Raw genomic sequence first — 15,636 nt, 5'->3', positions numbered from 1 at the left:
GGAAAAATCAAATTATATTTGATTTGGCTTGTTACAGGTTTATTATTAAGATCTCTGCTGGATCTAGGCAAAACTTGGACTTAGGTCAAGTAGAGAGCCTTAAATTGTGATACGCAAAGGAATAGAGTTGATACTCTATTCATTACAATTAGACATGCATCTGCCTCTTAATACTCTCAAATTCTTTTACAACATTTGTGTGCCTTCAAATAAAGAGTGTTTACACTGCATATATTAATGTTTTACCCTCAGGGGTGTCAATGGGGTGTTTTGTTTAACATCCTCTGCCAAGTTGTTTATATTCAGTCACTGAAATTGAATCAGTAGTTTTGAATTGCTTCATATTCTTGGAGATCATAGTTAATATCCCCTCTGACTCAAATTCTGTCAAATTTTGTACTGTAGTAATAGCTGGGATACAAACAAAATGAAGTCATTCTATGTTTAGTTTTTGCTATGAACTGTTGTTTTTAACGTTAGATACTTAATATTGGAGAGTTTTGTTTATGATTGTACACAGATAATATTAACAACTCAAATGCTGTAAATCCAGCCTAGATTAGACTGCAGGTTTTACAAATAAGATTGATTGATTGATTGATTGATTGATTGATTGATTGATTGATTTACTTTTAAAACACTTGTTCTTTGAAAAGTCCACCTTATTGCAAAAATCCAATGAGTGGGGGAAAGGTGTATGAAAATAATTGCATCTTATCTGTACGTTTATTAGAGATGTAAGATTACCTTATTTGCATGTTGATTGTAACTTAAAAGTAAACTCTTCTTTAAATTAAGCTTAACCCCTAGTGATTTCAGGAACAGCATTCATTAATATTCTTGGTAACGTCTGGAAGTGATTTGCCAATCTAGTCTTCCACCTGGCAAAGTTCACCAGACCCAACCTTGCCTAGCTTTTGAGCCCAGATAAAGATGCCTGGGTGCTTTTGCCAGATGATTATAAATTGGGTAGTAAGCTGGGCTTATTATAATTTTTTTCACTATTACATCAATGCATTGCATAGCCAAAACCACTTAATGCACTTTAAGTTGAGCCATCTCAAAAAAAGTCCAAAATCTGCAATTACTCCTGAATGCAGTAACTAGTCTGCTATCAGATGCTTATAGGTGGTATGGTATTATTCCATTACTGTTCAGTGTCGGAGGCCCCCATGTTGTTTCCAAGATAATTCGAAGTACTGCCAGGCCCTATATTATTTGAATTTGCAATCTATTAATAATTGCTTAATCTCACCCAAACAAATTTGTTGTACATTATAGTGGTGCCGTGGCGGCCAATGTGTGAAATATGGTGATGAAGGACCGAAACCAATCCATGGACATTGGTCCGAGTGGTCTAGCTGGTCATCCTGTTCTAGAACCTGTGGAGGAGGTATATCTCATCGAGAACGAAACTGTTCTAATCCAAGGTGACTGAGTATTACCTTGTTTTGGGTCTAAGCGCTATGATCAGATCAGCCAGTTTTGAAAAAAGATATATATATACTAAAATTGGCAGAGCTTTGTCCATTCTCCATCTGACTGTCATAAGTGAATGGAAAGGATACTTTCTCAACATCTTTGGAACAGTTTCACCACAATGAAACCTTAGCAGGGGGTTGGACTAGATGACCTCCAAGGTCCCTTCCAACTGATGATGATGATGATGATGATGATGATGATGATGATGATGATGATGATGATGCTAAGGACACAAGTGACAATAGGGAGCAGGAAATGCTTATATTTTAGTTGAAGGTGGCACACTTACAATATAATATACAGTCCACTTTAATAAGCTTCTCACTTGACTTTCCTTGGCACAAGGAGCAATAGCTGAAGAACATTTAGCACATTCTCCACACCCCACCCCACCCCCTCAACATGACACATACTTAACTGGAGAATATATATAGATGAGTTAATGTCACAACCAATGCTCAGGAATAAAACTTTGCATATCATTTTTCCTTGAATTGTATGGCTTTCCATTTCATAGAAAAAGAATCAATTCATGATGAAAAGAGAAATTCTCAATGTAGTGCAACACCAACATCACCTCTCAAAAAAAGAAATGAAAATTACTGACAGGTTTTTTCTGGCAAGGAAAAATGATATGCAAAATTTTATTCCTGAGCAAGTATCCTGTCATTGCACCACTTGAAGGTGCTAATTTCCCAACTGTCTGCAGCCTGTGAATTGGGTGATAAATTAGGGGCAATCATTTTGGCCTATTTCTAGATGAATCATGCTCATATGGAAAACAGTGAGCAGAACAGTGAGGACCCAGATTGTTGGGGGCAATAAGCTGACTTTGTAATAATGCCGCTTGGGGGGGCTGAAAGCCCTAATAAGCAGGCATATACATAGAATGAAGGCTATTGCTAAGCACATTGGTTTGTGCTTAGATTGTAAGCCGCCCTGAGTCTTCGGAGAAAGGAGGGATATAAATGGGATTTTAAAAAAAAAGAATGTGAGTAAATGGGGAACTGTCCTGTGCATCTCTCGCTGAACCTTGCAAATTTTATGCAGACAGCAATGACTTTGTAAAACTAATTTTTATCATAATTATATGCATATTATAGGGACGCGGTGGCTCAGTGGGTTAGGACGCTGAGCTTGTTGATCAGAAGGTCGGCAGTTTGGCAGGTTGAATCCCGAGTGCTGCGTAACAGAGTGAGCGCCTGTTACTCGTCCCAGCTTCTGCCAACCTAGCAGTTCGAAAGCACATAAAAATGCAAGTAGAAAAATAGGGACCACTACGGTGGGAAGGTAACAGCATTCCGTGCGCCTTTGGCATCTAGTTATGCCGGCCACATGACCACGGAGACGTCCTTGGACAAGCGCTGGCTCTTCGGCTTTGAAACGGAGATGAGCACCGGCCCCTACAGTTGGAAATGACTAGCACGCATGTGCGGGGGAACCTTTACCTTTTATGCATATTAGGCTGATGGGATAAGAACATTTCAGTCACAAAGCTTCTTCTGTGTGAATGTCTCATGCATTTTCACTGTCTGTTGGGTTATTTAAATTTATGTTATTAATAACTGATTTGAGGTAGCTTTTCCATTAATTTGTAGACCTTCGCATCGAGGGAAATTCTGTGAAGGTTCCTCTCGGGTGTTGAAGCTTTGTAACATTCAGAAGTGTCCCCCAAACAGCATTAGCTTTAGAGCTGCTCAGTGTGCAGAATTCAACAGCAAGCGGTTCAGAGGCTGGCACTATAAGTGGAAACCATATACTCAAGTAGAAGGTGAGTTTAAATATGTTTGAAAGTGTCAGAAGAATGACATTGCACATGTGATAGGACCAGCCCCCCAACCCAAGAAATCAGACCAGCTGCAGTCAGCCAGAGGGCTTCAGATTGTACACATTTCTGTTTTTAAATTGTGAAATAGTTCATTTTGCAAATTTAATTGTTAAAAATCAAGAGAATGCATTTTATAAAGATGACCTCTAATATTAAGCATTCTATCTAGGGAGTGTTTGGGATGTATTAGATGCACCACCACAAGGAAAAGCATAGAAGGAAGATCACAATCTAGGAGTGTAAAAGTTGTTGCCTTCCAGGAATCTCATGCATTTGCATATGTTTTTTCTCTCTCTCTCTTCTCTGCTTTATTTATTTAATAAAAGAGGACAAAGTGAAAAAGAATAACATAAGAGGAAAAGAAAAAGAATAAAATAAAGCAATGCAACAACATAAGCTTTGTTAATGTACCGTATATACTTGAGTATAAGCCAAATTTTTCAGCCCACTTTTTGGGCTGAAAAATTCCACTTTGGCTTATACTCCAGTCAACAAAAAAACTTACCGAGGACTTATGCGCGGCCGAGGCTTTGGTGCTTCCGGGATCGCGCGCACCTCTCCCAAGCCACCGCCGTCCGAGACCTGCCGAAGTTTGGGGAGGTTTGGGGAGGTGCGCGCGCACCTCCCCAAACCTCCCCAAACGTCGGCAGGTCTCCGTTCCTCCGCGCCCTGCCTGCCTGCTTCTTTCCGCAGCGGAAAGAAGCAGGCAGGCAGGGCGCGGAGGAACGGAGACCTGCCAACGTTTGGGGAGGTTTAGGCGCCTCCCCAAACCTCCCCAGGTCTCCGTTCCTCCGCGCAGACCTGCTGACGTTTGGGGAGGCCATTTAGCTGCCATTCAAAACAACCAACACCCCAAAACTACAAATAACCTCTTTCAAATTTATGACAAATGCAGCACTCCAGTGGTCATTCACACTTACCACAGACCCTGGGGATGTTGCGCTGTCCTCCCCTGCCCGTCTTCCCCTGCAGCACTTAGGCCTGCTCCCCAGGACTCCTGGAAGCAGCTGCGAACAATTCCTTGCTAAAATGGCGGCTACTTTCAGAGCCTTCTCCGCTAATCAGCTGTCTGCCCATCAGCTGTCCATAGGGATGCTGCAAAGCTCTCCTTCTCTAGGCCTTGGACTCCCTCCTGGCTGAAGAGTAGATGAACCAAGCCAGCAAGGAGACAAAATGTTTCTGCAGCTGTTTTTCCTCTGACTTTTTTTTTGTTTTTTGTTTTTAAAGTAATCTCCGAAGGTTATGCCAGAAAATGGAGGACGCTGGGTCTTTGCAAGCTTTAGCTGTCCGCCTGGCTGCCTGAAGGCCGCCCTTTTCAGGCAGTCTGACAGACAGCTAAAACTTGCAAAGACCCAGCGTCCTCCATTTTCTGGCACAACGTTTAGGGATTTATTATTATTATTCCTACTACTACTATTACTACTACTACTACTTCAGGAGTAAAAAGTTGCAGAAAAAAATTCTCTCCTTACTAGCTTAGTTCCTCTACTCTTCCATCTGGAGCCAAGGTAAGATTTTAAAAAGGGATATTGGTTGGAAGGCAGAGGGAGAGTTTAGTTTTAGCATCTAAAAAAAGGGGGGGGAATCAGCGAGTACATCCCAACCAGCTTTTTATGTTTTTGTTATTGAAGAAATATGGGGGAGGGGGAGGGGTTCTGGGGTGGGTTGGGGAGGGGATAATATTGTAACTTCAATAAAAATTTTCAATAAAAAAAAAGAAATATGGCTTTCTGGGGGAAGGTGGGGAGGGCGTTAAGGAAGGAAAGGGTTTTTGGAAGCTCGTCCTGAAGCTGCCTTTTGTGCAAGGGGCCTTTTCTCAAAGCCTAGAGAGGCAGCTTTGTTGCCTCCCCGTAGACAGCTGATGGGCGAACACCAAAAGCTCCAAAAGGCTAGGGAACTAGTCCCAGAACAAAACGGAGACCTGCCGTTTGGTTTGGGAGGCACCCAAACCTCCCCAAACGTCGGCAGGTCTGCGCGGAGGAACGGGCGTGTTTCCTCGCCTGCTGGGCGCCGCGATTTGCCCGGGGAACGGGCAAATATATACGGGTATATATAAGAAAAATATGTTTTAATTCTTCTTCTGAACATACATGGCATGAATTTGCATAATGTTCTTGGTTTAATGCCATTGTAATGGTTTGCCCTTTTCCCAACAGCTTTAAAATTACAAATGCATTTTAAAATCAAGACTTCAATGTATCCTTATTTAAATGTATTTATTTTACAATAAATAGCACTAAAAGCAGGGTAAAAGCCCTTATTCTTTCATTTAGGACTTAATCCAGCCAAATGTAAGCACTTCTTTAGCTAACTTATTTCATTTGGAGATACGCATGAGGTGAAATTTCTCATCTTTTAAGTTAATAAACACTCAGCTTTCAATTTCATCAGGCCTTTGATTTATACATATTCCTTCTTCTGTTTAGAGTTATTTTAAGTATTAAAAATCACAAATGTAAACAATCAGAAAAGCAGAAAGGCACAATTTATTTCAGTTACCAGGTTTACAATTTCTAATAAATAACTTTTGAAAATTGTCCCATTGGATCACTTGCAGTCTTTAGGTAGCTTTAGGTTTATTCATATTTTACTTCCAGCAATAGTGATGTAGAAAAAATAAAAGAAGGCTTCTTGTTCTCTTTCCATTTCAGATCAATATATGTGCAAACTATACTGTATTGCGGAAGGCTTTGATTTCTTCTTTTCTTTATCAAACAAAGTAAAAGATGGGACACCCTGTTCAGAGGATAGCCACAATGTTTGTATTGATGGTATTTGTGAGGTAATGATGAAATCAGGTACTTTTCTTTGTTGTTACTATGCATTTTGTATCTCTAATTAGTATTTACAGAGTCAGTTTGGTGTAGTGGTTTAGGCACCAGGCTAGAAACTGAGAAACTGTGAGTTCTAATCCTGCCTTAGGCTTAAAGCAGATGGGTAATCTTTGGCCAATCATTCTCTCTCAGCCCAAAATGTCTGAACCAAAGTCTCTCTTTGGTTCTAAAAATAACATTGATGATGATGTCATCCATTCAGTCATGTCCAACTCTTGGTGATTCTATGGGGCAGGTCTCTCCACATGTTCCGATCTTGCATGATGTCTTTGAGTTTTTCTATGGACTAGCTGGTGTCAGCTTTCATAGTATCCAGCCACTGTGTTCTTTGGTGGCCTAGTTTCCTTTTATAGCTAAATCTTTCAAACATAATTGTTTTCCCCAATGAATTCCTTCACATGACATGTCCAAAATAAGTGAGGCGCAATTTTGTTATTTTGCCTTCTAGTGACATGTCTGGTGTTATGTGCTCCAGTACTTGCTTGTTAGTCACCTTTGCTGTCCAAGAAATACACAGTAGCTTCTCCAGCACTGCAGCTCAAATGAGTTAATTTTCTTTTTGTCTTGCTTTTTAAAGTTCCAGCTTTCATAACCATAGGTAGCTACAGAGAACACAATAAAGTGGACCAACCTACATTTGGTTTCCAGGCTGATGTCCTTCCTTTTCCATAGTTAGTTCATGTTCATCATTGCTGTGCAACTGACATTGTATTTCTGGGTTGCATAAAAATAACATTACAAAACAGAAATAGAGCCAAATCACAAAGGAAACAGGGAGCCCACAAATATAAAGCTAGAATTAGGAAAGCAAAAAAAATTAAAATGAACTGAAGTTGGTGAAAGACACTGAAAATAACAAAAATGGTTTCCATAGATATTTTCAAAATAAAAGGAAATGGCAAAAAACTACATGCCAGCTGCTATTGAAGAAGACAAAATGATAACAAGATATTATTAACTTCTGATGAGAAATTAATTAAGAAATTGTATAATTTTTTTGTTAACTTTAGAGATGGAAAGTGAACAAATTAAAGGGACAATGATAAGGTGGGCAGAAAACTTTGGTTATAATATAGAATTAGAAAAATGGCACAAATTGTGGGAGAGAAATCATAAATTGACAATGTCAACTGCGTATAAAGAAAATTTGTATAAAATGTTTTATAGATGGCACTTACCTCCAGCTAGACTAGCAAAAATGTTTAAAAATGTATCAGGTAAATGTTGGAAATGTAAACATAACACGTACATACAGTATTATCATACCTGGTGGACATGTGACAAGGTAAAGGCCTATTGGGGAAAAATTCATGCTTGGCTAGAAAAAATATTAGGAGAACATGTAGTATTTAATCCTGATTTTTTTTATTAGGTATAGTACCAGAAAAGATTAATAAGCAAAATTTATACTTGGTTTATATTTATATTGTAACCGCAGCAAGAATACGCTATGTGCAATGTTGGAAAAATGAACAAATACCTTCAGAAGAAGAGGTAATAAAAAAGATACTGGAATGCGCAGAGATGGACAGATTAACTATGAGGCTGAAAGATAAAGAAGAAACGGAATATTACCAAAGCTGGAATTTATTCTACAAATGATTAGAAGAGAGAACCAAAGAATAGGATTTGATTATGTATTAGCATTTTATGAATCCAGATCGCACACTGTTTGAAAAACTAACATATGTATGTAGAGGTTAAAAAAAACTTTATACAAAAAAGAGTCAAAATGAAAACAGAGTACAAAGAAAAGGCAAAGCTCCTCAACTTCTACGTTGGTTCAGCTGTCTCCAAGAAAAAAAATGTGTCTTTCACTAGAAAATTGTGAAGAGCAGGAGGAAGGGCAGGAGTGAAGCTTGAGATGGATAGAAATGTGGTCAGACAATATCTTTTTACTTTGAAAGAGCTTAAATCTCCATGATCAGATGAAGTTGTTCAGTTAAATCGAATACATAGGGGATACCAGGAAAAAGTTCTTGGAATATTAATTGGCTACAAAGAGAATCTGAGTCAGTAGTGCAATAGGTACAAAAAAGGCAAATGTACTTTTAGGTTATATCAATAGAATTATAATTTCCAATTCTTGGGAATTAACCATTCACTTTACAGGTAGTCATTTAGTGATGATTCAAAGTTATGGTACATCCTCCAAAAGCTATTTACTACCCAGTTCCAGAGTTTCAACGGCTGCACACACCCCTGAAATCACATGACCACATTTAAGGCACATGGCAATTGGCTCACCTTTACAGCCAGCTGCAGTGTTCAGCAGTCACATGACTGCAAAATACTGTGACTTGTGCCAGTTTCTGGCCTTTTGGGCTGGTTTCCACCAAAAAGAAAACACTTATAGGAATACATTAATTTGCTTAAAAATTGTAGCATTTGCTTAACAACTGCTGGATTCACTTAATGACTGTGGCATTCAGTAAGTAACCACCACAATCAAAGTTATAAAATCAGGTCCAGTCACATAGATGCCTCAACTTATGGCCTCATGATTTATAAAATTCCAGGCTCCGTTATGGTCATACAATGACTACCTGTACACTGCTTGGGTTCTAAGCATCACAACCAAAGGACAATTCTAAGAAATTTGAATAGGCTCAGAGAAGGGCAACAATGATATAAACTAAGTCCTGTGGAGAAAGATTGAAGGAGCAGGCTATTTGGAGACATGACTGAGCACATGTAATTGCATTCTTCACGTACCTAAAGGATGTCATAGAAGGTCAAGACCTCTTCTCTCTCATTCAGAATTAGGACTCAGAATAATGGATTTAAGGTGCAATGATGGATTCATCTTCATTGGGTATGTTCAAGGAAAATATAGACAGCTCTGTTTTTGGGATGCTTTAATTTGTATTTACTTTCCAAGATTTTTTATTTATCTACTTTGTAATTACTTTGTTCATCAGTTTTGAAATTGTGTTGATCCTTTAATGTTGTTATATGCATGGATTTTTATTGTCCTTAATTGGTGTAGCATAAATTTAAAACAATTAAAAATGGATTCCAGCAATGGCAGGGAACTGGATTTAAGTAGCCCTTACCAGCACTATGGGCATGCAAAGAGCCATCTCTATTGTTCTATGAACAAACAGAGAATTTAACTTTCAAATTAATGGTTATTCCTATTTATTTCACAAAAACTGCTGTTTTTATAACTCAGAGTTCAATTCAATTTCAAAGAATTTCAGAACACCTACCATAAAATACCACATAGAAGGAGTCAACAGTCAACAGTGGAACTACTATATTTTTAATAGTAGGGGCTACGTAGAAAACAGCTAAGGTCTTTGTCCAGAATCCTGCTCCAAACTTTTACACAGAAGAGGATAAAAATAAAAAAAAATGGAAGTGTGAAGCCTCCATTCCTTCTATCAATAGCATCTCTGCAAACCCTTTTCCTCAAATATTTTTCTCCAATTTAGCTATTAATTAAGATAGGGGGAAAAATACTGAAGAAAAATACTCATGTAGGGTGAGGTCCTTTGGAATGAGCAGGGAATGGCGAAGGTATTAGCTATTTCTCTGTTAAACGGTAAATGAAATGTTCCGCACTGCGTTCTATTTTTTTATTTTTCTTTCACATTTAGACAGCCTAAAATGGCAAGAAGGGCCAGGTAAACACTTTGAAAAGACTCACAGTATATGCAAGAGGGAGAAGCCATATTTTAGATGTAACACAAATGAAAATAGTTTGGTATTAATAAAATATAGGAAAATATGTAAACAATGGGGATAATACATAAACATAATGCAAAAATATGTAAACAAAAGATGCAGGCTTTTTCTCCATAAGATTTCTTATATACCAAAATGTCCAGCAAAATGAAATGTTTTGATTCTTATCTGTAAACCTTTAGATTAAACTACTGTATGTTACGTAACTTTAGATGCATCAAGGGAGTCCCTTTTTTGCAGGTGGTTGGCTGTGATCATGTCTTAGGCTCCAGTGCTGTAGAAGATGCTTGTGGAGTATGCAAAGGAGATAATTCAAGTTGCAGAATGTACAAAGGGCAGTACACAAAACAACACACTACGAATCGTAAGAATTTAAAAATATTTTCAATATAATGAATAATTAAAACTTATCTACATGAAATTATTAGAGGAAAAATATTCCCATGCTTATTTACAGAAAAAGGCATACATGTCTATATAGATAAGAATGATAAAAACAAATTAAATGAGCAGTTTTATGAAGACTCAGCACATGATTTACTTGCATAAAAGTGACAATAAAGCTGCTTTCTAAACATTTTTGTCCTTTCTTCTCTGAAGGCTAGAAAACTACATTTAATACATGTCTGGGATTAAAGGTAATGACTTGTAAAAGATCTCTCCACCACCCAACTGGATAAAGACATTAATGGGTCTACTGAGGAATAGAGAGGATGAAGGGGTTCAGCTTTTTCAGTTTGCTTTCTTTTAAATTGGTCTGTTACTGATCATATCCTTGTAGCAGCCAATTATGCAAGCCAAATAGGGCAGTGCTTTTTACTGAAATTCCACAATATGCTTCCAAAAACATCAAATGAATCTGCTACCCTATGAGCTTGTACAGCCCCATGTGATACTGTAGTTTCCCTACTGTATTTTCATATTGACTCCAGGTTTCTGTTATCTTTTATCAAATGACATGATGCGTAATGCTCTTGGTAGTTAGTCCGTTATTAAGTTCTTACCCCTCTTCCCTGCAGAATAAGAGGCAAGAACATGGTTGGTGTAACACTGTGCTCAAGGCCCAACACCATTTCTTGCTGTCATAGGAGGCTATGAGCTTATCTGTTGGTTTCATTGTTGAAAATAATAGAAAGACTTGTTGTTTTTCAAGTATCTCCAAGACCCAGTATCCTTTTGAGAAAAGGCTGCATCCTTCGGGTACAGAAACAGTGCGAGATTCTCCTCCATGTTGCCTCTGTAATTTATGTGCCCAGCAAGATGATGAGTCTACAGTATTGCTATTTGAAACTTCAGGAATAGATGGCGTGTTATCCTGTTTAGAATATCACAGTTTCAAAACAGAGAGAAATCTAGGTCAGGTTGGCCTCAACTGAAACACTATGTTTCAGTTTTGCAAAAAAATAAATAAATCAAGGACAGGCTTTAATCCCACTCCAACATAATTGGTGTTGCTTTTATCCCATTGTTATTGCTTATCTACTTAAGAGAAACAGCCTATTTTTGAGGAGGCTTTAAAGGACGCTTATTTTTCCCAACAATGTGGCACTTCTTTCTAGATCTGCTTTCCAGTGTTTAACTAAAAAGAAAGAAAGAAAGATGATTTAACATGCATGTCTATAAACTTGTTTCAGAACCTGACTTCAGGATGGCAGGATCAGGGTTGAGAGGAAATTTGACCAAGACTTCAGAAACAGACTTCTCGGGATTTATTTCCTTATCCTCATGTAGGCTCTGCATCACCTTGGAAAGGGATTTATCTGGAGGACTGTAACCATTATTCGCAAGAATCAATGTCCTATATCTAAAGATGCCTTTAAAGTCTGAATTCATGCAGTTGAAGTAGCTCCCTGTAGAATGCTAAAGGGATGACTTTGGAGAAGCTATCATATGTAGCAACAGTTACAAAAACCTACTTCAAGCCTGGGAAATGAAGAGAGCATTATAAAGAAATTCACACTAGCTCTGCCCTAAGTCCTTGGGCTATAAGAGGGAGAGAAAGGAAAACAGTGAGACTTTCAGGATAGAAGCCCTTTGAGATACAGTAGATCGGATCAGGAAACAGACTCATCTAGAATATATTGATATAAATCTTAAAACTTGTTTTTGTAATGGTTATAATATAATTTCTACAGGCTCAACAGTGTTGGCCCTCTGCCTGCTAAAGCTGCAATTCTGAATATATCTCTCAGTGAACTCTCTACTGCAGGGGTGTCAAACTCACAATGACACGTGTCGTGACGTTTCACGACTTTTTTGCCATTGCCGGCAATGGGGTGGGCGCAGTTTCTCTATGATGTATCCAACCCACAGGCCAGCAGTTTAACACCCCTGCATATAGAATTTAATATAAAAGAATAATTATATCATGAGGTCTTCACTTTAACTCTCCAGATTCCTAGCAGAAACCTAAATTGAGGTTATTAGATCTTTATTTACTTATTTCTTAGTCCATAGTTTCATCTGGACCTGGCTATTGCATTATGAAGTGTCTCTGTTCTTCCTTTATCTAGAATACTACACGTTAGTCACAATACCTGCTGGAGCAAGAAGCATTCATGTGTATGAGATGAATGTATCCAACTCCTATATTGCTGTTCATACTTCCAGTAAAAAATACCACCTCAATGGCTATTGGACTGTTGACTGGCCTGGGAAATACAAATTTGCTGGGACTCTGTTTGTCTATCAAAGACCACATAACCACCCAGAGACATTAAGTGCTTCTGGACCTACAAATGAAAGCATTGTAATAGAGGTAGGTGATATTGTCATGGAATATTGTTCATTGTAAAAAAATAATTAGAATTCCTGATTTGGGAAGGACTCAATTTTTTTAATCATATCGACTAAGAAGTCCAATGCATGAATAATGCAGGTTAAGAAAACCTGATCTCCCTTTATAGCCTCTCCATTGTTATTGTTCTGTACCAGCCTGCTACTGGCCCTGCAGAAAAAGCAGGGACAACCCCTTTACAAACGGCAAGAGGCTGGAATAAAGCCTGCCAAATTTATTAACATAAAACAGACACCAACCATGAAACAGGAGCTATGAAACAGGAACTATTCAAGCAGTTGCCTTCAGCAAACCAGCCCTCCCACACATTCCCCTTTTATACAGTTCAGGGCGTGGCTTCTCTCTGCCTCCTTCTGAGGTGCCCCATTGCCTTCCTCTGTTTACTCCTGATTGACTGCCTCCTGCGTCGGGTGTCCTTGAACAGGGCCAGCTGTGGGTCATCTTCATCCACGCTGTCAGGCTCACACAGCTGGGTCTCCGTAGTGACCAGGTGGGAGGGGCCTGGCTGAGGGCTCTGCGGAGTCTCAAGGCCATCATCAGCAAGCTCTTCAACACCCCCCTCCTCCTCCTCTGAGTCGTCCGACCCAACTGCCAAACCCACAGGCTGACCCTGAATCACAACAGTTATTCACCCTGGAACAGTCATAATACAATACTGGAACATAGCATATTGAGTAAGAAACATAATTTTATTGGGCTTCATAGCTCTGTTCCTTCTTCCTGAATTGATGACTTATTGCAATTTAACCTATACTATAGCAAGCCATGGGATATTTATGACTGACATTATGGCTTTGTCTCGGAATCTGCACTGTAGTCAAAATACAAGCTTCAGCAATTCCTAATGTTCTCTTATAAATATTATGTAGAGTTTATACAGACCTAGAGAAGAACTTAACTCCCTTCCTCCTTTCCTGCTGCTGCTAGACCAAATCTCAGTGAGAAGACAGAATGAGGTCACAAAGAACATAAAAGGAATCTGATCGTTTTGTACACTTTCACATGTTGTTGGAGCACAATCAATTCCTGACTGTGAGAACAATTAACCGGTGGAACAACCTGCCTCCAGAAGCAGTGAATACTCCATCACTGGAAGTTTTTAAGAAGAGGCTGGACAGCCATTGGTCCAAAATGGTATAGGGTTTCCTTCCTGAGCAGGGGGTTGGACTAGATGACCTCCAAGGTCCCTTCCAACTTTAGTAGTAGTAGTAGTAGTAGTAGTAGTAGTAGTAGTAGTAGTAGTATTTATAATCTTGGAATAATCCAAGTTTTCCCCTATTTGGGGAATTTAGTTTCAATTTCAATTAGTAAGATAGAGTATACTTATATTATTTGTTTGATAAGAAGGACTGGGGATATCTATGGACAAAATCTCAAAACAAACAAAAGGCAAATTAAAAACAGAGCATTCAAGTAAAAGGAAGGAAGGAAAGGAAGGAAGGAAGGAAGGAAGGAAGGAAGGAAGGAAGGAAGGAAGGAAGGAAGGAGTTCCTACTCTAAAATCCTGAGAAGCTTGGGCCAACATAGATTATTCCAAGAGAACATAAAACACTGAAGCTGAAACGCTGAACTAGCGCAGGGATGTTATTTTCAAAAACATATTTCTGAGTAATATTTCTGAGATTTTTTTTTTCATCACCTCACCCTCCAAGCAACAACAACTAAATTATCCAATTTTCTACACCTTCAAAGTTGTTGGGGGAGTTGCAGTTTTCTTTCTGTGGTGCCCTTGAATAGTAATAAGCTTGGATAACTATGGAGAATGCAGTGGAGGGGTAGGATGTCCATACATTTGTTTCTTCTGGAAATCTATTTATTTATTAAACATAATTCTATGCAGCCATCATTAAAGTTATTCCCAGAAGCTTATACAGAAAAATGCAAAGTAAAATATGCCCCATAAAAATGATAGGATACATTTGATTAACTCATTAAAATAGTACCAGCTATATTATAAGATAAGCAGTAATTGCAGTAATGAAATAGTCCATTAAAATTCTGTGCCATAAATGTTCAAGAGTGATTAGTTCCTTCTTACAAACAATTTGGATTTTGGGAGGGTGGGTATATTCCTGTTCTATCTGCCTTCATTAATTTATAACCTAATTGCTCTACAATTCAGAGATTAACTCTCTGTCTGCCAACAACAGTATTGCTTCTGCTAAAATGACAATGTGGTTATCTTATAATATAGCTGCTGCTAAATTCCCCAACAAATTAATCAAGGGTTGTAATCAAAACTTAGCTAGAAAAACCTGGATCTTCTTATTTTGTTTCATTTTCTTTCTTTAGTTATCTGTGCAAGGTACACAAATTCCATCTCATGTTGTTCCCTTGGCATGGCAGCCCCTATGCCAAATCCTTTTTAATGATCCTGAGTCACCTTGGAACTTACATTTCTTCAACAGTCTGCATGTATCTAATTCCCACAGTGCATGCCATCAAATACTTGGGAGGTTGTTGCTATCAATTTATTTATGCTATGCATACTAATTTAAATACCAAAATTAACTTGCCATAGCTTGTATTGGAATGGCATACTATAAATAAATTTACCTTATTAAAAGAGCTCTCCTAAATCAGTGCCACTAATTTTTTTTAAAAAAAAAACAGTTCTCTCCACTTCTTGTTCAGTGCTAAGCAACTGGAAGATTAGTCAAACTGGATGGGTGTCTTGCACTTACTCAGCAAGCTGTCCTTGTGGGTAATGGCTTCCTTCAGGCATAGCCAATTAGATATTCAACACATTTCCATGACCTGAGGAACTGTAATAGAAGAAAAGAATTCATTAGTCATATCTAAAACTGTGAACAGACAAGACGGATTCCGATGGCATAAGATTTTATTTGTAAAAAAGAGAGTCGTTAATATATATATAGATCGATCTTAACTCTGGCTGTTTCATGTGATTTTTTTATATATATGTTATGATATTTAAACCTGTTTTAATGTGTCTTATCACTTTGTAGGGAATGTAATGGGAATAGCCAGACAACCAGCAGGCT

General features: G+C 38.3%; 1 protein-coding gene across 1 annotated transcript in view; it reads left to right on the top strand.

Annotated features, from left to right (window-relative positions):
- ADAMTS16 (ADAM metallopeptidase with thrombospondin type 1 motif 16) overlaps nt 1-15,636 on the top strand; it is a gene marked incomplete at its 5' end in the record, with an annotated part of 97,243 nt that overhangs the window by 43,383 nt on the left and 38,224 nt on the right. Inside the window, 5 exons of the mRNA XM_083360296.1 lie at nt 1,282-1,430; nt 3,081-3,253; nt 5,962-6,092; nt 10,075-10,198; nt 12,348-12,592. Of these exons, the coding sequence (XP_083216422.1) occupies nt 1,282-1,430; nt 3,081-3,253; nt 5,962-6,092; nt 10,075-10,198; nt 12,348-12,592 (822 nt within the window). The remainder of the gene's footprint in view (nt 1-1,281; nt 1,431-3,080; nt 3,254-5,961; nt 6,093-10,074; nt 10,199-12,347; nt 12,593-15,636) is intronic.

Source organism: Vipera ursinii (genome assembly GCF_947247035.1).
Source record: "Vipera ursinii genome assembly, chromosome: 3".
NCBI classification, from domain to species: Eukaryota; Metazoa; Chordata; class Lepidosauria; order Squamata; family Viperidae; genus Vipera; species Vipera ursinii.
The sequence above is the reverse complement of the archived record's forward strand: the minus strand, read 5'-3'. Positions and strand labels throughout refer to the sequence as shown.